The following is a 23,100-nucleotide window of genomic DNA, read 5'->3' as shown; positions in this document are numbered from 1 at the left end:
ATGATGTCTCATTAACACGGAATCATTAAACGAATTGTTGAATTTTATCATAGATAAATGGATGCAAATTCTAGATATTTAGATATCAAAAGCAACAAATGGCTAAAGTTTAATTTTATTATGAAATTTTATCTGATATTTTAGCAAGCAGTGTATTTCTCCATATTTTTTAGAACAAATTCATAACAGTTACCTGATTCACACTCAAGAGCATGTCTTCGTTTATTTGTTGGGCATAAAATGTTGTTTAATTGTCACAAAGCAATTCAAAATTCTTTGACTCATTTGCTCAGTAATTTACTCGGAAACATAAAAAAATGGTTGTATTTAACGTGTGTCTTTGATCAATATTACCACTCGAAAAATCGCAGTCTATAAACTGTTGGTGTTAATAGATCGATATATGAACAAAAGATACATACGAAAATTAAAAGAGTCAATTTGTCATGTCTTACGACACTTTTTTTTCTACATTAAACACAGAACAAATGCCCAATTGTTTGACCAACAAACTATGAAATGGCACTTACAGCAAATTAAGTGATTGCTAATTTGTGGCCGATGTTTACTTTTGTCACCACGGTTTTAATGATTGAATCAAATGGTAGCATATGCTTGACATTCATGTAAAGAATAAAATTGCTTTTCTTTTCAGATTTCTTTGCCGGTTTCTTAAGAGATTACATCACAGAATCAATGCTATGGTAATAAGTTGTTAGGTAAAATTCATTCGACACATTTCGTTGGGAACATCCATAGGATGGACATTTATTTGACCATTAGATCACAATGTAGAAATGATTTTCAACCGTTGTTTAAGGCGCCGTCTTGCTTATTTGTCGAATCTCGTTGTCATTTACAACTATTTACATGGCAAACAAAAATTTCATTCATTCAAAGAAGATTGAGAGGCATTAGGTCACTTTATGTTAGTGTACCGTTTACATAATCAAATTGATCGCCCAAAATAGACTATTTTCGCACTTTTAGTAGGAGTTTTATCGGCATTATTTCGGCGCTATATTATTACGCGAATTAGGCGGCGGGACTAGCTAAGGGTTTTCAATGTGAAATAACGTTATCATTTTTTGTCTATTTGTTCAAGTTTGTAGGGCAATTTGATCATGTTTGCATATTTTTCCCAATACAGTAGAACCTCGATTATACGTCAGGCACCGGACCAGAGCCTTGACGGATAATCGAAAAAGACGGATAATCGAGATTTTCATAAAATAAGGCAAGATAATCAAAATTTCCATACTTTCTAATTAGTTTTTGATGAGAAACAAAGTGATGTAGAAAATATATAATAGATATGAGAACAGATTTGGTGAATTGTCCAATATATTGGACAATCTTGTATATACAAGAAGTGCACCGAAAACGCAAAGCCTCTGATTTCAAATCTTATTGTGCGAATGTACAAGCGGCACACAATTGATTTTTATTATGCAAGTTAGTTGGCAACTTTATTCGTATGTTCAAGTGAAATAAACTGAAAAATGAACTGAACAAAAACTTTTCCACCTTGAAAATGTATGATGGTTAACGGAGGTGACGGTTAATGGGAGGACGGATAATCGAGGTTCTACTGTATTTCATCGTGGCATTCTTCGTTGAAACTTGATATGTAGAGCATTAGAATGGAAATGCTAAAAATTGCAATATTTGAAAAGGTATTTCCTTTCAATGAGGAATTTAAATTTAGTTTTTCGTGGAGTGAATTTCTTCAGTAAAATGTAAATGAACCGGAAATGAATCATTGTAGTGCGATTGTGCAATTTGTGATTCGTTAATCGAATAGCAATTGAAGCGAATTGATCTCAACAAAACATCCGCTATCGAATATGCTTCATCTTTCTTCTTGGAATAATTCAAAGATTATTGTTTACAGAATTTTGCTTTGTCTGATATTGGGCTCTGTGAGTAGATTGATGCATAAGAAATAAACCATTTCCATAATATTTTGCTCGAAAATTCACGGGTTTGACCATAAACTACCAAGTTTATATGTTTACACAATTGTTTGCATTTCAAAAACAACAAATTGAATATAAACAAATCGGATTGTGTGTGAGAGACCACAAGAAGCGAGAGCATAACATTGGCTGATTCAGCAGAAATGGAGTGAGCACAGCATCGACAGGATCATTGATGTTTTCTTGTTGTTGTTGTTGTTCAGAAATTGCCGGTTACATGACACCAGTGTTGAACTTAAAATGTGGCCTAAGAACGTGTCGGCGAGATATAGAGAACGGCAGTTTTGCTTAATTCGATTAAATTGGCTCCAGAGCTAGAGAGAGAGAGAAAAGCACTCAATTTATATTACACACACAAAGATGCGCGCAGTTAAACGCTAGCGAAGGGAAAAGCGAAATTTTTAAAGCCACCATAACGACTAATTTAAGTGATATTTTGTCGTTGTCGTCGTCGGCCAACCGAATATGGCATGCGACACAGTCTAACATATGGAATCCCAGTGTTGTGTATGTGTTCTTTTGGTCGACGAATGAACGAAAAAATGCATGTATATATGAATGATTCAAAAAGCAAATAAATAAACAAAAAAACGGTAATACAACGGACACAGGCACAGGCACAAACAGGCATACTTGGATACATGTTAACTGATTAGTCGCACGTTCATTTCGAATTGAAATGAATGAAAGCTTCGTTGACATGCACACATCGAGAACACACACACACTCGGGCCAACTGAGAAGATTGCGCGCACTCTATTACGCACCGTTCAAAGTGACTTTGGGCATCGTTAGAATCGCGTGGTTCTCCGCGCAGCAAACACAAATTTCGGAATAATCTTCGATTGACTGAGATTAAAAAAAAGAAATCAAATTAATCCATTTGGCTGGACAAATTGCGAGGAAAATAAATTGCTTCAAAAAAGGAAATTAACTGTTTTAGTTTTTGATTGAGTGAATTTACGTTGAAGATGTTCAAGTGTACGGTTATTCAAAAATTGTGTCGCATTGGTATTGGAATTAAATTGATATGACCGACTTAATTTGGAAATGAATGCCAAACACTGCAATTGATTGCTTATGGAATTTCCTTCGTTGAAAACGTTTTGTATTTTTGGTGAATGCGAAAAAACTACTGATAAGTGTGCTTTGGAATAACAACAGTGATACAGAAATATAACACATACGAAAGTGAACGCAAAATTCAAATGATGTAAAAAGAAAATAAAAGCAAAAAAGTGAACAGACGAATATTTCTAACAAATTTTTGTGAAGAAAAAAACGAACAGTAAAGTGTAGAACATCGAAACAAACCGAAAACGAAAATAAAATGCACATTGAATTGTTTAATCAATTTGCGAGGAATTATCACAATCTTTGGGTTAAATACGCTGACGACCACGACAACAACAAATAGCTAACAAACTCATATCGATTCTGAATGTTTGTGTGTTTTGTGTAGAAGAATTTTGCTGCCCAAAAAGAAAATCACCAACCGAAATCTAATTTTTATCTATATCTTGAATTTGTGTACATTAGGTTACTTCAGGTAGGTCTCATTGGGTGAACCTTATTCGAAAAACATTGGTTTTCCTCCTTTATTTCGTTCAAAAGAATATTTATAACGTTCGAAGCATGAACTTGTGCAGTTATATGAACCTCTACTCAAAACGGAATCATTCAATCCTTTCGAAAAAATCATCCAAAAGCCAATTTTCAGACCGATTTTCATGCGAACATGATCTCAAGGAATTTCTCAATTTAAGCTTAAAATATATTCTCCACACCACCATATGAATGTAGGATCGTAGGATACTACGATCCAAATTAGCTATTAATAGATTGCAAATCAGACATTGTATTCAGTCTCATGCCTACTCTTATTCAATAAATATATTAATATCAGTGGTGTACTATTCATTATTATTCTACATGAATCACATTTTCTTGATATTTCTTAACTGAAATACGTATTTCGGTGAGATTAAACGGCATTAGCTGTGTTGCTTTCGGCATGGGCTCCTTTTATTTACTATCGATTGAAAACACAATGTTTTACTCACGCTCTAATTGAAAGATTCAATAAGGCATTTATCTTATCACCAAAACCTCTGATTGAGATAATGCAGTTGCCATCCGATACACTTCCATTGGGTGTCAGTCAGTTTTATGGTTTATCGCTTGTACAAGAAAATGTTTGTTTTGAAACGATGAGCATCGTAAATGATAACAAATAAACAGTTGAAACGCATGTCGCACTCACAAATCGAAAAAAAAGATGACAACAACAAACACAGTGTATTCTCTGAGAAAAAGCTAGTTCTTTCTATTTCATCGACTGATTCCGCAAGTAATACACACGAAACAAAAGATAAACAACGTACTCGTGATTATATAACTATTAGAGATTTCAAAATTGATTTGCCGTTTGAGTTTTTCGATCGGCGAGTGGTTTTGTCGATTGTTTCAGTTGTGCCATGATTTCATGCACGTTGACTGGGGGCATATGATAAGAATGAAGTGAACGACTGGCGATTTCAACGCCAATCATTTTTGCTCCTGCTTTGGTCTTTCATTGAAACTGACAGTGTATAATCAGTTTCTGATTCGAGTCCAAAACTGCTTATTTTTGAACTCCAATTTGATGAAAACTTCCAAATTCAACGATTTTTCAATTCATGCTCAAATTATGCTTATCTTAATTTTAATTCAGTACGTTGATCGGTGTAATCATTGTATTTATTCCATATTATTCTATTTCCTTATCGATTTGTTGCTCACAAAATATGCAGCGTTTTCCCGGTAATCCCGCTAGTTTGTCAATAAAAAGCAATTGATGTGCTCTTGCGAGCAAGGGAACGAATGCGTGAGTGATGAAAGAAAAAACTTGGGCGAGTTGAGTTAAATAAAGAAAAATTTGCATATTTAATGAGTTTGATCAAATCAAACAATCAATTAGATCATCGGATGAGCGAGCAAATCGTTTTCGGTTCCGTATCATCGACAGTGTATACTCGACATAAAGAAAATGTGACGTTTTTTTGCGCACTGTTGACAATATTTGATTGGATCGTTGCGTTGTATCGTTTTCAAATGGTTTTTTTAAATGAAAAGCAATCAAATAATTGTTAACTGTATATGTCCCAATATTGTGATCGATTTGAAATTGGAGCGGCAATGTGAAGGAGTCATGTCACTCACGGACACATACACAGAGTGTGAGAGAGAGAGAGAGAGAGAGAGAAAGAGTGAGTGGGAGAGACGTGTGCATAAATTGAAAACTGACCGGACCGGAACAATGTAAATGCAATCGACATTTGGCGATATACCCAACCTTCGGTAGACGAACACATTCTTCTTCTTTTTTTTCGACTATTGTACATTTTTGTTGCACTCATAAAACGACTATCTCATCATGATTGTTTGTTTTTTAACAGACAAGACACGCTTTCTGTCTCTATCTCTCACGCTCTACACATGCGGCAATAATAGATGAATGTTTTGAAAGTGCATTCTATTCAACTAATCTCTGGCCATTATTATCAAGTGACAAACAATCGATTTGCGCTTCTCATTCATACATTTGCCATCGAAATGGCCTGGGTGCATAATTTGTTTATTGTTTGTTTAGGCCGAACATAGGCAGAAATGCATTGATTTTGTTTGTTTTGCACATTTAACTGCAGTTATGGCTCATTTGTAATGTATACCTGTCATTGCGTCTATTAAATAAAATGAATTTGTGGAAAAAGAATAAATCTATTTCAATTTACAACATGCATATTTGTATTGTAGACGATATGGCAAAAAGCGATCAAATGTCAAGTTTGACTACCATCGCATGATTTTAGAGGTCTTTCATCACATGCAATGAAAAAAAAAAAACAAATCAACAACTTTTGGCGTTGCTTCGAAGAGAAAATCCGTTAATTTGTTAATGAAATTTGCTGTTTTTTTTTAATTCTATTTTCAGGATGATAACCATTTGGTTCGCTTTAGTTTCACTCGCATATGCACCAGTTTTCATTGGTGCAAATGCAAGCATTCCGCCCACAGAGAAGTCTATCATTAGGAAAACAGTTTGCGAGCCTGGAAATGCGTATCGAATGTTTGGCTACGATTGCTCCTACATGGACTTGACGGAAGTGCCACAGAATTTAAAAAGCAGCGTTAAAGTAAATTAATTTTATGATCATTTCCCAGTCTAGCATAGCTTCTAATCGTTTACAGCAAATTATTATATTCAACTTAGAATCCAACCAAGAAAATTATATCTGTTAATTTTATTCATTCTCCTAATTATATAAACTGCATTCACACTCTTCATATGCATAGCTATTATGCTTTATTAAAAATGCAGCAACCGAAGATGAAACCAGTGACCAGCCGCTTCTCCTTTTTTTCTCTCTCCTCTTCGTTCGAATTGTTCTTAATTGAAAGGTCAATTAAAACATGTTTATGTGTATTCGTTGCTTTTTTTCCTTCGTACAAACAATAGTAACTCATCACAAATCAAACATCATAAACATTCGGTACACATGAAACAACGACACACACACACACACACACAAACAGACACAAGGCACAAGCATAACGCAACCAAGCAATTTAAATTAATTTAGCGTTCGTTTATGGAAAGCGGCACTGTCAAATTAGTCGTCTAATTTCAATGCGTTCGAAACAAAAGGCAGACATTTTTACTCTCAAAACCAAGAATCGACATCGTTGACGTTGGATTTGAAAACATTTATATTATATTTGGCTATCGTAGCACAATTTTAGCCTGCCGGTTAATCTCGAATCTCATGCAAAACTTTCGTTCATATCGAATTTTGTTCAGTCGAAAAAGAATTTAAGAAAAATGAAAATTGTAATTTAAAAAAAAATTGATTGCATTAACAAAAAAAAAGAAAGAGAAGCGATCAAAATGAGCAAATCAATGAATTACTTGACCGATTTTTCATAATCACACGATGCAAGACTTTTATTTAAACGAAAACATCACCCATGTGACTAATAGCCACGAATTGTCATCAATTCGTATTTTGTTCTTCTCTTATTAACGCGCGACAAATACTAATGCAATGTGGGGACACACACACATTTCGATTTGCGTTGGTGTTTTCATGGCTTGACGAATGGAATTCTCCCTTCGATCCATAAGCCTGAACAATTGAAAATACATTTATAGCAATAATTTTAATATCGCATTACTTATTGGAATTTGATTTGAAGACTTCAGTTTAAATTTGGATTACTATTTTCTTTTTAATTTTCTTTCTTTTTCTGTTTTCCTATTGTTTGATGCATATTTTCATTTTCGTCGTCTTTCAGATATTCGATCTGTCAATCAATCGGATCAAGGAGCTAACGAAAAAGTCATTTACTCGATATTCGGACATTAAACTGTTATATTTATTCGAAAATAGGATAAAGACTATCGAAAAAGGAACATTTGCCCATTTGACAGGTCTTGAGGTAATTTCAATTTTCCACAAACACTGTAATAAGTACATAAGTATCTGTATTAAATGCGAATAATTTATGATCCCGTATTATATACACAGGCCATTGACCTTTCAAGTAACAGCTTATCAAGCATCTCAGTGGAGCTATTTAAATTGCCGCGCCTAAGGAATATTTACTACAGTGACAACCCATTACTGAAAATTGGAAATGATTTAAAGGTAAATAGGTTTTAACGAGATTCAATATATGGTTGATTAGGTTATAAATGCGATGTAATAGGTGAAAAATAGAAAGTTAACCGATTTAATTTCGCTGTTTTGGTTTTAGCATTTGGAAAAACCGATAACGGCACCATTGCAAAAACTCTTTATGGCTTATTGCGACCTATCGTCAATACCTGATCTTGGCATTCTACCCGATTTAGTATACTTGAATGTTTCATTTAATCTTTTCGACGAAATCACACCGCAACAATTTTCACCGCTTTGCAGCTTGAACACACTTGTTATCGAAAATTCCACCCATTTAAGTCCATGCACATGCAAATCGTTGCAAGCCTATCTCGATAGACGACTCATCTATGTGAATCACACATTTGATTGCCCAACAGTTCACGAAGGTATGGATACTGGGGACAAGGGTTTATTTATTGCATTTGCCTTTTTTTGCACTTTAATAATCGATGTGTTGCATTTCTTCCAGAAGAAGTATACTGTTCCGAGTCAGTGAATGCAACAGCTGATACAGACGATTTTGATAAGTGTTTGACGAGAGTACAGGAAAAGAAGCGCGATGAACAAGCGAAAGAAACTTGGATGCTCATTGTGATCGGTTTGGGTGTATTTTTCATCGTTTTTATTTGTAAGTTTGTTTGATTTTTTTTTTCAATATTGTTATCGCAACGTAGTATATTCTCAAGACTACGTCTGGAAATTTGTCATATTCGTTCCAAATGTTTTTTTTTCTTCGAATTTTGATTGAAAGTTTTACATTTTTGTCCACAGGCATTCTGTACTACTTCCATCGGCGTAATGTGAAAAAAGCGAAACTATTAGAAAAACAATCAACAAAATTGCGACACATTCATCAAACGACAAATGGTAATGTTGAGGTACTACTATCCCGAGCCGAATAATGCGTCTTGATTTGTGTATAGATAGCTTATGTTCGTCTTACGGTGTTTTAACTCACTGGATTTTTTTCTCCAAAACTGACAAACCAAAGTAGCAGCATCTACACCATAGCAACGTAGCCACATAAATATTTGTAATAACTAAAAATTAACACGTTTCACAATTCATAACACGTCCTAAGAAAGTAGAAGAAAAATGATGAAGCTATTAGAATTTACCAGAAGATTTTAACATAACACACGGAACTGTGTAATTCGAAACAGAATTCCCTCTCAATCATTTTCACTATAGTGAATTACTATATAGAGTAATTTTTAATTTCGAAGGGTTGCCAGAATAAAACACACCACCATTTAAAGTATATGTTGCAATTGTAAAATATTAAATTGTAGAATATCCAACCGCTTTTTTAGATTGCCTTCTAATTGTATGACCAAAGATTGCATTTAAACTCAACTAATTAGTGAGAGTCAAAACGTTTTCAACGTTAGGATAAGAAACCAGACAAAATCAATGAACATGACACAAGTCAATCGATACAGTAGAAGCTATAAAACGAATATCAAGACATTGTGATAAAATTTAGAACTTATACGAAGAAAAAAACATAGATTTTATAACGGAGTAACACTGAGATTTTTTTATTAACTTAGTTTAAAAGAAAATTGTAATTATTTGATCGCTTGGACAATGGCCACTCTCCGGTCAAATCAAAAGAAATTCATTAAAGTGTATTGATTTCAATTTTAAATTTTGTCAGACTTTTTATTTTTTTAGCTAAAACATTACATATTCTATGTGAATTCAAATAACTTTTATTCCAAACTATCGAAAAAAAATGCAATCACAAATGGCCTATCTAAGTTTATCAGCAGTAAGCGACTATACAGCAGCATGTCCGCATCACCAAAAAATCATTCAACAGGAAAAAAAAAATCGTGGAATCTCAAAACAAATCAAATGACCCAAAAATGATATATTCTAACGTTTCAAAGGCCGTGCAAAAGTTGTATTTCGTCAATGTTTTGCAAAGATCGACATTAAAAAATGCAAGTAAAAGTGATCGGTGTTTCGGCGTGTGCTGCGAAAATTTTGATACTTGATTATGGAACTTGAAATCAAAGGAAGTAGACCATTCGGACGAAGATAAGCGATGTGAATACAAATTCTGCGATGTTCGCAGAAATTTGCCCAATGAAACGGTTTGCGGCATCATACAGTATAATCGACAGTAACATGTTGAAACCAAAGTGTTGTCTGAACTGAAGAGTTTGCATATGGTGTTCTGAAGTTTCATTGTCGATACAAATCAGATGTTTTTTGCCTGCACACAGCTCACAGAATTGTGCATTCGAAGTTGTTTGTATTGGTACAGCTTTTTGCCTTGGCTCAGCAAAGTTCACTGCAAAAAAAGCTTTGGAAATTCTAGATTTGTTGGACGATAATATCATCACATGTGTTACACTAACGGTATTGAAGTATTGCAAACGTCTAAATTTATATCAAGGCAACAATCTCGTCAAGAACTACTCAAATTGGCTGCTCTGACATTGTTGAAGGAACTTGCGTCAAACTTGATGGAGCAATTGTCATAAACCATTGGGTTTGTTTGATTTTTATATTACACGAAATGATTCGAAAATTATCTCAGTGTTGAAGAATAACCATAAACATTAGATATGATGATTCAACATGTGGATCTGATTGAAACAAGGATAGACTTAATTATTTCTCGAAAGTTCAGTAGGGGAATGTAACCGGTTGTGGGACAGCTCCGGTTGTGGGACAGTCGATTATTTTGACACTTATGTAGTATTAACACCAAATGATGTATTGTAATGTTGTTTTATATCCGTAATCAAACTTTTGGTACGACTCTGAGCTGAATATATGCATTCGTTATATTATTTCCAGACGATGTGTTGAAAAATGTAAAAAAAAGTTTCATAGAATTTTTTGAGAAGTAATGTTTTCTCAATTTTTGATGAAAAAATGATCAGTAAAATATTGATATACATAGTTTAAGAACTAAATTTCATCATGAGTAAGTTGTTTTTATGAGTATATGAGCATTGAATTTTTTTTTTTGCATTACAAACGAAATGGTGTACAATTCCGGTTGTGGGACAGTCATGTACCCAGTTGTGGGACACCCATTTTTCTGCATTGAAAGCATGAATACGACGTTTCAGTGATGAAATATGGTCATTTGTGTTAAAATAAATATGTGTGGTCGGAATTATTGGTGTTTTTGTGACCGTCAAATCAACATTTGCATTTCCCATCATGTTAAAGGGACAAAATACAGCTTTTCCAGTACAGGGTGATGATACGTCAGTCCAGACTGTCAAAGCTTCGTATGACTGAGATAAAAAGTAATTGGAGAAACCTTACTTAACTTTGATGTACCGAATAGCGGATTGAAGCCTAGGGAGATTTAACTACGTGAAAACTTGTAAAAAAATGATATAAACGCGCACGAAATTGTTACATTCACCACAGAACTTGCATGATTCCACTCAGTTGACAAGTTCCGTATTAAAACAACATGCGCGAACTTGTGCGAGTTCGTGTGCAAACATGAAGCTGGACGACGCGCACACATCAGTCGTTCCATTTATTATATCTGGATTAACTTTTTCTTCCAACACTTTCTCCAGCTCTTTAAAAATATTTCCTTTGTCCATTTTATAATTATATAAATCTTTGAACTTTTGGAAAGGATGTGAAAAATCTTTATACACGCAAACAACCGATTTTCAGTTTGAAACGCGTTTTAGTTGTCAAATAACAACTTGAAAAACGCGCAAAACCATAAACAAACTTGTGTAAACTTGTGACCGTGCGCGTCAGTACGTACAACGAACGCGTCGAACTTCCGCGAATCAAGCAAACTGGCAGAAAACATGCTGCACTCGTAAGAGTTAAATTCCCCTAGATTGGAGCCGATACACCGAACGATTGGGGTAGCTATTCGATGATATTACAAAATTAAACTATGAAGAGTTACCAGAAGTAATATTTGGTCCAGCTACACACATTCCATCGAATATTGACCAATCAAAATTCAATAAAATCCTTTTCTTGCCGTAGAAAAGTCCACTTCAAATGTGCAAAGGGCTTTGATGGTGTCTACATATGCATTCACTGCGAATGAAAATAATGGCTTATTTTCGTTCGTAATTTTTCATGTAAGCACCGTTTCATCATTGTTTGTCTATGGTAGTCTATAAAACTGAATAAACAATCATAAAATCTTGATTTCTAATGATTTTACTCCGATTTTTGACATTTGAACCAGAAAAAATGGGGTGTCCCACAACCGGGCACAATTTTTTTTCTCGCAATTTTCAAGACTGTCGGAAAAATGACCATAAAATTTTTGTTGTCGATATAAATGACCAACTTTGTTTAGAGAAAAGTTAGCTATGATGATTACCTTTCGAACGGTATATAGGGTTCGAAAAAATATATGTTAGAAATTTTTTTCCGGCAAAGTTACAAAACCCGTCCCACAACCGGTTACATTCCCCTATATACTTGAAAAAATCACGAATTAAGCGTATTCATATTCTCAATACCTGGAACGTAGTATCAAAAATTTTGGATTGTATCGCAAACAATCGATTGTAATGTGTTTAAGCCTGTGTTTGCTCAATTGATTGGATTGCAGCTTGTTGCAGTGCGACTTCATTGGCGATACAAATCAGATGTTTGCAGCTTGTACATGTACACAGTTCGAAACATTATATATTCCTCAAAAGAAAGAAGCTGATATACCGGAGTGCAAGTTTCCGAAGTTTCACTTTGAAAAAAATTGGCCCAACGACTCGACTTTTGCCGCAGCAAAATCCACATATTAATACTTTGCGTGTTGACGGTGGATTTGTCGATGACATCATCTCAAATGTGGTTCAACACACCAACGGTATTGAAGTATTGCAAATTGTTACGTTTTCAGAATACGGTGATGAGCATGAACAATCTCATCAAGAGCTGCTGAAATTGGCCGATCTGAAATCATTGAAGCAGCTGTCTTTAAATATCTCTGGAAAATACGACAAATTTGCTGGTGCATTTGCCATGAAGCAAATTGCCAAAAGTCATTTGTGTTTGAAGTGGTTTGATATCACCTCCGAAGATTTGAAAAGTATCACAGTGTTGAAGACATTGCAACACCTGGAATTGGCCAAAATTGACGAGCTGACTGATAAGAATATGGCTTGGATTGCAAAGAAGCTTCCACTGTTGCAACACTTACATCTTATTGCTAATTATAATGAAAAGGATGTCGTTTCGATTGCTGGCCTTGTGAAGGTAATTCGATTGGCTGAAAATCTATCATTCTTCGGTTTGAATGGCATACAGCATGTGAAGATTGACCAAGAAGCATTCGAGTCATTGATAGAAGCGGTCAAGAAACGAAACCATGGCAAATTTGACATGGAAATACAGGAGGGCTGTGAAATGACTATCAGCTTCGATGTACCACAATCAATTCAAATCAATCGATCAACATTGCAAATTTATAACTCCATACCAAATCTTCCTTCTTGCAGATGTGCACAATGCACTCAAAAACGGAATCTGTATCTATCAGAATTAGAATCTGACAAACAACTCATTTAAATGTCTTCAATCGACTCATTTCATCAGATGGACACATGATACCAGTAAAAAGGTATTATGACACCTTCAAATCCACTCAAATAGAGACTAAATAAAATCAATTGCACACAAAAAAATATACTGTTTGAGCCACTGAATCTGAATCCATCGGAACTTGGTCTGATTTTAAATCAAGATTTGGTCTGGATACAAGCACTTTAATTCTACAGCACGATAGCATATAACAATTTTTTCCATTGTTCCTATGATTTTCGCCATTGAAGTGATGGTGTCCGAGTCAATTCATGAGAAGCCATAGATCAGACAATATTTTACGAAACAACAAAGTAAACTTAATAACTAAAACTCTCAAGGACTTGTTATATAATTCTTCAGTTTTTCCAGTGAATGTTGATTTTTGTTTTGCATTCCGATTTAATGATTGAAAATAAATAAATTTCAAAGAATTTTTTTTCGCATTTTTTTTATTCAATAAGGCTGTGCGCACCGCAATTTATTTGCATCGACAAGATTTTCAAGAGAAATCATTGTTTTTCTCTCCATCGTTTGAATTGCAGTCACTAGCTACAATTGGATTATCAGTCAAATCACGCTTTTCCTTGGCTTTGTTTCGTTTCTCCGAATAACGGCTTATTCTTTTCTCATTTGCTGGTTTCTTGCGATCATCACTTTGATTTTTGGAAGATTCTTTAGATTCAGTACGCTTTCGGCTATCACCACTCTTCGACGACGACGACGCTGGCTTCTCGGAATTACCGATCTGATTGCTGCAACTTTCGTTTTCGGGAGTCGTAGCACCTCTATTTTCGCTGGCCTCATCACCCGGATACGATGAACTGTTTGTACGACGCTTGCCCGGCTGGTAAATCTGCAGCGATGGCCGATCTTTGTTTTTCAAATTGGAAATTGAACGCTCTTTTTGCTCACGTTGCTCTCGCTGTTGCTTCGTCTCGGTATTATTGTTTTTGTTGTCATCGGTCGAACTGAAATGGGAACGGAAATATTTCAATATAAACTATTTAGCACGCATTATTTTTGAAATGATTTCAACTTTTTTTTCCACGAAATGCTGTGAGACCTTCAGCCTATAAGTTAAATCGCTTGAATGACACATTTTTTACTTACATGCTTTGCTGTCCATCTGCTTGTGCATCAGCTGATTCTTTGTGATCAGTCTTCGACTGCGTAGACTTTGAGCCAGACTCATTGCGTTTTTTCCTATCACGTCGACTTTCGCTGTATTTCTTAACCTTTTCAGCGCCATCCTTATCGTTCTTTGAGTCCTTTAGTTCGGTGTCCGGTTTGTCATTCACAGCAGCGGCTGCTTTCTTCTCCTCTTTTTCTTTTTCGCGATCTTTCCGGTTGCGCTCCCGTTCCTCTTTGCGTCGAGCCTGACGCTCCTTGTTTCTCTGTTTTTCCCGTTCCGATCGCGAGATTTCAGACTTTTCATTTTTCTCTTTATCCGCATTTTTATTTCGGTCACGATCTAATGGCCGCGATTTGATTGTACGCACAATAATGCCGTCATCGTTTTCCTATAAATTATTTAGAAGAATCCATTGGAAATGGTATTGCATTTCTATTCTGTTCAAATTGATCATAGTAAATGCAAACCTTGGCATCCTCATCAATGGTTTTGGGCATTGATTTTGCCAGTTGATTTTTCTTGCGTTGTTTTTCCTCTTCACGCTGCCGCTTCTTATCTTCAATCTTTCGTTTACGCTCATCTCGTCTCTCTTGTCGCACATTAGCCAAATACTCCAACAACGGAGTGGATGTAATCTTCTGGTCTGTATGGCAAACAATGTTATCCATTTGTGCTCATTTTTTGTGAAATTTTGTGAATTAAACCAAAAAAATGAAAAGATTAAAGAACACTCACCGTCTTTGAGTTGAAAGGAGTATTCCATTTTGAGTTCACTTTTACCCTCGGTTTCTTCATCCTTCAGCGATTCCAAGAATGCCAAAAAATGTGGTTCACTTTCGATGGTATTGGCTTTGTGGTCTTTTTTCCGCGATTTACCTTTGGGTAAACCTTGAAATGGTGCAAATTCAACGATGGCCGGATATTCCGAGCCCTTTTTATCCACAAACACATAGCCATCGAACTTGTCGCGGAAGATGAAGATGTCATTTTGATTGCAAAAATTGATGTACGCACGACATGTGGCATTCACACCGAGTGACCAATCCGCCGGCACAAAATAAAAGTAGTCATGGTCTGGTATTGGTTCGATTTGTTTGAGCAGTTCCTCTTCGGTCATTGTTGGCGGAAGGCGACGCACTACAACCTAAACCAAAGATTGCAAAGCAATTTGATTGGAAATTAATTATTTTGAAATCAAATCAGACGAAAAATGAAGAAATATTACCTTTGCTAGCGGTTTGACTTTATCTTTGCGACTTTTTCGATCTTTTGATTGTTTCGTTTCAGTTTCAACTGGTGTTTGAATCGTTTCCGACTCTTCTATTGGATTTTCCTCTAACGACATTTTCACTGCTAGCCAATTCCACTGATTTCGTAAATATGATGAATGATGATAAACAATGCAGAAGAAAAATAACAATAGCCAAATCAATGAGTTTGATTAACTTGTTTTTGTGAATGTGGCTTTTGATGAATCGAACTGTCAAAACCTTTATGTGTGTCATTTTTAGGTTAGGTTGCATCGGGCAAATGTCAAATACTTAGCCCAACTATTTTGAAAATCAATTTTATCAACTCGAAACAATTTTCATTTCAATTTTTTGTACATAATTTTTTTTTTATTCCTAATCAATTATTCAATTATTTTAAAACGATGACAGCGTCTTCTTTTGTGATTTTGGCGATGAAATTAGACCAAGCAATTTACAATCGGCTTCTAAAATGGTTAAATCCTTGTCTTCACCCAAAAATCGTGATGACAACTCAAGCTCTTTGATTTGGAGTTTCACTTTAGCGTTTCGCACGTATAATCTGTAATTATAAATTTGAAACATGTTTATTAGCGTGTGAATAGTAAGCAAATTGAGTCAAAGTATGAGCCTTAAAACTTACTCTCCATTCTTTCCTGGTCGAACGCACACACAATTGAACTTCCATCCGAAATCAATGTACAAATCATCGCCAACCGTATGCACAATCTTCCCTGACACAATTTTATTCAATGGGTCACCCAGCTGGAAAGAAAACGAAGCAAATAATTTAAATTAATTAATAAATACATTCTTTCAAAACATACTAGCAAGAGTGTCTTTCGTTCTGGTCGAGAAACTCATTTTGACTATCGGTATGACTTACATCGACGAGTTTTGATTGTCTCAGCAGCTTCTTAAATGGTACAGTATGGACGGGCGTTTCATCCTTCTTCTCATTGATTTGTTCAAATTCTTTGAATGCTTTCGCAAATGAGCCCAATTTATCGCTTAATTTTTCTTCACTTGAGCTATTGGTTACTGTTTCATTATCGGCTTTATCACTGAAGTGTTTGATTTGTACATAGACTGCTGCACGTGGATATTGTCGCAATGCAACACTCCCTGTTTGAACTGATTTTACTATTCGAGCCAACATTTTTTCAAACAATTTATTTATATTATTGAATTAACTTCCGCCTTAAAACTTCAATCCTTCTTAGCACATCGATTTGAGCGTAACCTCAAATCCAATTGTCAACACGACTCGCATTTTGACATGTCTCGCTGATGAGACGTCATATCGCCTTGTGCCATTTTCAATGTATGTGTAAGGTGTACATGTACTCGGTCCATTTCTAATCGGTTCTTCCGAGTGAAGACACTGAAAAATAGCATCGATCATTAGCCAGAACTTTATTCATTTGTGAAATTTTATTTTTCTCCTAAAATTGAGGCGAAAATGTCGGAAAAAAAGACAAAACAAAGTAATGGCTGAGGATAATTGGTGAATTTAATGACTTTTTTCGTCATTTCTGAGACAGAAAAATTGAACAAAACAATGTGAGCGATACGCCGCAAACCACGTGGACAACGTTTGCAATGTCGCATACATAAGGTAAATATTTCAATCACTTGATCGGTTGTGGTTTTTTTTTCAAATCCATTTTCTTTTGATTTTAATACGAATGCATTTACCTGGAGGGTATTTTCTTTTACGTTGCTAATATCCTAGTTACAATAAATGCGACATCAAACTGCATGGGAATTCAATGAATAGCTTGAGCTAAAACTGGTTCAATCGCATGCAATTTTCTTGCAACACATTTTTTTTGCTATCTCATCATTCGCATTGTTCAATATTGTGATAAATGATTAATAATTGGGTTTTTCCGTGCACTTTTTTCAGATTCATACCGCATCAATGGCATTCTGAAGTGACAAATTGATGAGCACATCGGGCTGCGTGTCGAGGTATACACATATTTGATCGGTTTTTTTTGAGGTTATTCCCAGGCAATTAATGTTTGACGAAAACATGACAATTTTTTTCTTAAATGTTTCAATGAATTGATTGCCAAGATCAACCACCACTAACTACAGTCATAGTGCCTGTTCGATGTTTTTTTATTCGTACTGGTCTCCAGATAGTCGGACAAATAAATCCAATGTTATTATTTTGAATATTTTTCACTCACTTTGTGCATTTAATTATAAATTTCTAAATGGTTTCGTTTGATTTTCTATTGCAGATGCCGTGCCAGAAGAAAGGAAACCAAGAGAGAAACTCGGCGAGTACCTGCTGAAAAACGAATGGCGACGGAGAAATACCAGCCCGCTTTGCTTATTCTAATCATTGAATGAACCGAGTCGAATGTTGAAACGAAAAGAATTTTTTTTTCTAATTTCGAACAATTGTCCAACTATTGGATTATCAATGTCAATGAGTTCAAAAGGATTTTATTAGAAATAAATGCAATTTTATAATTAAAGCCACTGGATTTTTTTCTTCTGATTTCGTATGATCTAGAATTTAGCAGGAAAATAGGTAGCATTTTGGATAAACAAGAAGAAAAGACCGATATTATTTTTTACTTTCGATTAGAAATTTTATTGTTTTCGAAACAATGTTTCGATTGTTGCAACACTTTTGATATGAAACAAACAAGTATAACAATTGATGAAAATCATCATGTAGATCATTCACCGTAAAACCCAAATGCGAAATTGACATACAGCTTAAAAGGTTGATACGGCTGGAACGTCTGGAACGATTGGTGCTGGTGGTGCGACTGGCAAGTGGTCACCAACTGGTTGGAAACCGTTTTCATCGGCAACCCAATTCACCATGTACAATTTGCCATCAGGACCGTAGTAAGCGTACGAGCCTTGTTGAACGAGAACATTTTCTAAACCGTTTGGAGTTTGGATTGGTTTCAATGCACCGCGTTGAGCGACAGCTTGACCTTCAGACGAATAGCTCAATCCAAATTGACCGAAGTCATCGCGGATTTCTGAACGTGTTATAACTGGACCTTGTGGGAAGGCAATAGCAACGCCCACGATAGCTACGAAGAGTGCGAATGTCTGTGAACAAATAAACAATATTGTTATTATTGTGGCGATATCATAGAAAATTAACGAACTTCTTTCTAACAAATTATTTTTGAAAAACTCGGCCAATTGCCCAAGGACTTTAAATAATTTTATGTGGAGTAAACAATGTTTCACAAATCACTTACGATTTTCATCATTTTGAAAATGTTTTTGTTTTGGTTGGTTTTCAACGGTGAATTAAATTGAGACGTCAATGTTTGGATGGAACAAACGAAACTGGTACTTTTACCAAAAGATATGGCCCTTTTTATACAAATTTTATTTTTGCTAAAACTATGATAAAACAATCGAAATGCACCATAACAAACTTGAAAACAATCACATTCCAGTTTTCGATCAACAGGTTTCAAGTTCGGCACACTTTTAATAATAGAAACTAGGTATTAAAAAAAGGTATAGGCAAAAATGCATAGCAACAATTAAATTATGTTGCACTTGACAAAATCGTATGCACAATTCAGTGCTACGTTTTTTTTAGAAATATTTGGAAATAGCCTCAAACTACGATGCATGATTCAGGTTTTCAATTTAAACTTGAATCATATATGAACCATTGCGACAAACAAATTCCCTTAGAATATTTATTTTTGCAACATAAAGTTTTTTTCATATGGAGTTGTTGTTGTAAACTCTATATAAAAAAAAATGTCATGTTGCACTTTGAAACTAAAATATTCTGAGGGAATTTGTTTGTCTCAACGGTTCATATATTCATAGATATGGTATAAACGTATAATCGAATTATTTTCATTGTTATTTCGCCCGAAATATTGCACATCTATGATAAGACATTATCTTTATTATCAAAGTCTTTCAAATTCATGAGAACAGTTCTATGGGTGAGATTGAGAGGAATTTATCTTTTTTTGACGACTTATATTTTGATGAAATAGAGTATGTTCCACTCGTGGTTTTTGGCATATTTTGATGACAAAAAATATCGAATTGGTATCTTTGCAAAATTTTTTGGTCTTGTCAAACTTTGCAGAAGACAATTATCGTATATCTGTTGAAATAAATAAATTTGTTGAAGATTTGCTCACCGCTTTGGAAAATACTCTTTTTTTTCTCGCAATCTCACCCATAGAACTTTATATGAGGAATAGATTCGACCGTATTTTTTTGCTCGCGTTTACAATATGGAGCCAATATTGAAATTTTTTTTTTAAATTATGGATTCATGAGCTTAAACAGCCGATTGGTTTTAAAAGTAAATGTAAGTACCTCAATTTCTTCTTCACATTCTTTGGTAGGAGTTTGATCATAAGATCCTAAGTGAAAAAGAGCAATAAACTCTTAATCGTACCATACGTTTTGAATCATTGTTAATGAGTCAAATAATTCCCGTTTGGGGGATTCTGTAAATTCGATACAAATTTTTGTTAATATCATTTTCAACGCAAAGAAAAATTGACGTCATACGAAAAGGTATAACTTAAAAGAGATATCTTTGGCGGAACAAAAACCAAAGCAATACAACATTGGAATAAAAGAAATAAAAGACCTGTCCAAATATTTGTATTTTTAATAAAAATCCGTATTTTTAGCGTTTTAATTTTGTTTTATTATTTGTTTAGAATTGAAATTCAAACTACGATGACTAGGTATAAGCTAGCTATAAGATCAAAATTCAAAATGAGGTTTATTGATTCCAGTTTCTCTCGTGGTACGTAACAAGTACCGAATAAACCACAGATAATTCATACAAGTATAATAACCATTGCTTCAGTAAGTAATTAAATTGTCTATGAGTTATGCCAACAATTATTGTCCATTGATTGCTTTGACTTAAATATCTATAATCAAAAACACATTTAACATTTGGGGTTTTAAATTTGTAAATGGAATGATTCATTCTTTTTTGGAGCCATTCGTGACCGTGCATCGTTGCGTTTATGGCAACGGAGATGTATGACTTGGGTGTGTTGGAAACGATTCGGAGCTGTATGGTGATGCAGATCTTGTGCTATTTTCCGAGGTGCCGGAATCCGATTTGTTCGAATCGCGCGGCTTATTCTGCCAATTGCGCAGATAATCCACAACCTCTTGATGGCCAAATGTTTCGGCTTCATCGATTGGCATATTGCCCCATCGGTCTTTTGGATCGAATGGAACGTTGCATTGTTCCAATAAAAATTGTACACATTCCAAGTGTCCTTCAGACGCCGCCAGATGTAATGCTGTACGTCCATCGTAATCAGAGAGCGTTATATCCATGCCAGACAGTTTGTGTCGACGCAACGCTGTTACATCACCGCTTGCCGCCGAGAACAGAAGATTCACAATCGAAAGACCCTTGGTCTCGTATCTATGACGACGCGGGTCTTTTTTATGGCTGGCATGTTTGAGATTATCATATGGATGGAAATTAAAACCGTTCACCAATTCCTAAAATTAAATTTAATCATTAGTATGCGTGCGCTCTCTATTTTATTGTCAATTGGCACCGTTTCAATTTAACAAATGACTTACTTCGCAAAATTGAACACCACGACAGCTATTCCTGTAATATAGAGTGAACACACGGTGATGTTAGTATATTGGTTTTGCATATATTGATATTCTATTGAATGAGTGTAAGCTAGGGGCTTCACGCCAAATTTTATTTAGCAAAATCTATTTGTATTATTTAAATCATGTAAAATTCACGCTGGATTTCAAATATTTTGTATTATTGCCCGAATGCGTTGTTATTGTTCATATTCATCTTGAACAATATGTTCTGAAAGTGAGTTTTGGTGGATCTTCAGGATGGATCAGACTGGGTTTGACAATGCCCTGGTCCATCCCGAAGATCGACTTCCAGAACCAGGATCGGTTTTGAACAATCCTGAGGACCCACCAAAACCCACTTCCAGAATTTTAGACAGAAATTTAGAAAAAAATTTAGAAATTTTTCACAGATTAGACGTGGTTCTGCTGACAATCGGTTTATCAAAATTGAAATTATGCATACATATCTGTTTAATATGTTGATACATAAACAAATTCATATTATTTGTTCATATTTTAAATATGGAAATTGGCGTGAGGCCCCTAGAGTGTAAGAAAGCAGAGATCAGAGCCTGTTTTGAGCTGACGTCAGCAGCACTAACTAACGTCTGGCAGAGATTCGCATCTTTTTTTTATTATTCAAAGATTAACGACTGAATGTCGTCGTACTGCTGATTTGTATACATGCAAGTTCATGAACAAACTACCAGTCGAACGATATTTTCTTCTCTTTCCACGTACGTGCTTCAGTGAATGGGGAATTTTACTTGTAAATAGTTGCGTTTTTCTCATCTTCTCTTTTACTCAAGATTCCCCTTCGCTGAAATGACATAAGTGTGCGTCAAGCGCGACATTCAGACGCTAATCGGTCACAATCAAATGATAGTGATTTATTTATTAAAACCGTGCTATGCACCGTTCTATCGCTTCCTCCCACTCTTCGTTAATTGATACATTATTTGTTCGTGTTTATTACCCCAATGGATCAAGCGGTGGTGACCATGTAAATATGCCCATTACATTCGGAATAACAACCAACATTCCACCACATACACCCGATTTCGCCGGGACACCCACTTTGAACGCAAATTGACCAGAATAATCGTACATGCCACATGAGTGCATCAAAGACAACACGTCACGAACAACGTCTGGGCGGAACACCTTCTCCTCGGAAAATGGACAGATTCCGCCGTTTGCCAGGGTTGCTGCGATTACTGACATTGTATCGCAGTTCGCTTCCATGGAGCAACATTGAAAATAAAAATCCATTGCCTAGAATTTTTGAAACGGTATAAAAGATCGACGGCGTGAGAGAGAGAGAGAGAAATGGATTAAGATAGTATTCTTAAAATAGGAATTTTTAAAGCAGCCAACAAGATTTTTTGAATGTCGCGGGAAACTTTAACATTGAGGGTTTATTCATTGAATAATATTCAACATTGTAGCTGATAATTTCAACATCAATTCATCGTACCTGGCGTAAATTACAGTTCTCTGGGAAGCATTTGTTCTCACGCATATAGAAGCCCAATGCATAATTTCGATCGGCTGCTTCACGTTCCGATAAGAATACAGCATTATTAAAACCAAAGTTTTCACCACCAGACATTTTCTGCAGATTCAAAGAGTTTTTTTTAATCAATAAATCCAAAGAAGTGAAGCATAGCGACAACGCGTAGGACTACGTTTAGAGTTAGAGGTGGCAAACGGACGGACAGAGGATGAACATTTCGTGTCCGTTCGTTTGTTCCTTTATTGATTTGGGGCAAACGAACATTTGTCCTAATGTCCCAATTCAAATAAGGACAAACGTACAAATTTTTAAAATGACTTATGTTGAATCCAAATGCTCATACTATAAATTTATATGACAGATAAAA

At 35.2% G+C, this 23,100-nt stretch overlaps 5 protein-coding genes and 1 long non-coding RNA gene across 7 annotated transcripts; 2 read left to right on the top strand and 4 right to left on the bottom strand.

Annotated features, from left to right (window-relative positions):
- The first annotated feature begins 2,703 nt into the window (after positions 1-2,703).
- Positions 2,704-9,332, top strand: LOC129573939 (chondroadherin-like). 2 transcript variants are annotated; one of them, XM_055455137.1, is made up of 7 exons: positions 2,704-3,528; positions 5,953-6,154; positions 7,314-7,457; positions 7,547-7,666; positions 7,776-8,067; positions 8,154-8,309; positions 8,453-9,332. In XM_055455137.1, the coding sequence occupies exons 2-7, from the start codon at positions 5,954-5,956 to the stop codon at positions 8,581-8,583; spliced, it is 1,044 nt and encodes a 347-aa protein (XP_055311112.1). In that variant the 5' UTR covers positions 2,704-3,528; position 5,953; the 3' UTR covers positions 8,584-9,332. The 2 variants fall into 2 exon arrangements, with proteins under 2 accessions (XP_055311112.1, XP_055311111.1); XM_055455136.1 differs by having other exon boundaries at positions 8,151-8,309.
- A 4,314-nt stretch (positions 9,333-13,646) lies between these two features.
- Positions 13,647-15,876, bottom strand: LOC129573935 (regulator of nonsense transcripts 3B-like). The gene is made up of 5 exons (XM_055455132.1): positions 15,583-15,876; positions 15,093-15,501; positions 14,825-15,000; positions 14,336-14,745; positions 13,647-14,193 (listed from the first exon to the last, which is right to left on the bottom strand). Exons 1-5 carry the CDS (start codon positions 15,700-15,702, stop codon positions 13,725-13,727), a joined length of 1,584 nt encoding a protein of 527 aa, XP_055311107.1. The 5' UTR covers positions 15,703-15,876; the 3' UTR covers positions 13,647-13,724.
- Positions 15,877-15,954: 78 nt separating this feature from the next.
- Positions 15,955-16,898, bottom strand: LOC129573936 (28S ribosomal protein S28, mitochondrial). Its single transcript, XM_055455133.1, has 3 exons — positions 16,494-16,898; positions 16,251-16,372; positions 15,955-16,169 (listed from the first exon to the last, which is right to left on the bottom strand). The coding sequence occupies exons 1-3, from the start codon at positions 16,764-16,766 to the stop codon at positions 16,004-16,006; spliced, it is 561 nt and encodes a 186-aa protein (XP_055311108.1). The 5' UTR covers positions 16,767-16,898; the 3' UTR covers positions 15,955-16,003.
- A 71-nt stretch (positions 16,899-16,969) lies between these two features.
- On the top strand, positions 16,970-18,099 carry LOC129573938 (uncharacterized). Its single transcript, XR_008688647.1, has 3 exons — positions 16,970-17,225; positions 17,517-17,581; positions 17,860-18,099. It is a non-coding gene; the product is annotated as an uncharacterized LOC129573938 (long non-coding RNA).
- A 92-nt stretch (positions 18,100-18,191) lies between these two features.
- On the bottom strand, positions 18,192-19,243 carry LOC129573937 (larval cuticle protein 65Ag1-like). Its single transcript, XM_055455135.1, has 2 exons — positions 18,850-19,243; positions 18,192-18,694 (listed from the first exon to the last, which is right to left on the bottom strand). The coding sequence occupies exons 1-2, from the start codon at positions 18,859-18,861 to the stop codon at positions 18,347-18,349; spliced, it is 360 nt and encodes a 119-aa protein (XP_055311110.1). The 5' UTR covers positions 18,862-19,243; the 3' UTR covers positions 18,192-18,346.
- Positions 19,244-20,264: 1,021 nt separating this feature from the next.
- On the bottom strand, positions 20,265-22,904 carry LOC129573934 (glutaminase kidney isoform, mitochondrial). The gene is made up of 4 exons (XM_055455131.1): positions 22,695-22,904; positions 22,194-22,492; positions 21,197-21,227; positions 20,265-21,112 (listed from the first exon to the last, which is right to left on the bottom strand). The coding sequence occupies exons 1-4, from the start codon at positions 22,827-22,829 to the stop codon at positions 20,618-20,620; spliced, it is 960 nt and encodes a 319-aa protein (XP_055311106.1). The 5' UTR covers positions 22,830-22,904; the 3' UTR covers positions 20,265-20,617.
- Between the last annotated feature and the right edge of the window lie 196 nt (positions 22,905-23,100).

Source organism: Sitodiplosis mosellana, unplaced genomic scaffold, assembly GCF_009176505.1.
Source record: "Sitodiplosis mosellana isolate CC-2019 unplaced genomic scaffold, AAFC_SMos_1.0 Smas_scaffold_6150, whole genome shotgun sequence".
NCBI classification, from domain to species: Eukaryota; Metazoa; Arthropoda; class Insecta; order Diptera; family Cecidomyiidae; genus Sitodiplosis; species Sitodiplosis mosellana.
This window is presented reverse-complemented; position numbering and strand designations above follow the sequence as displayed.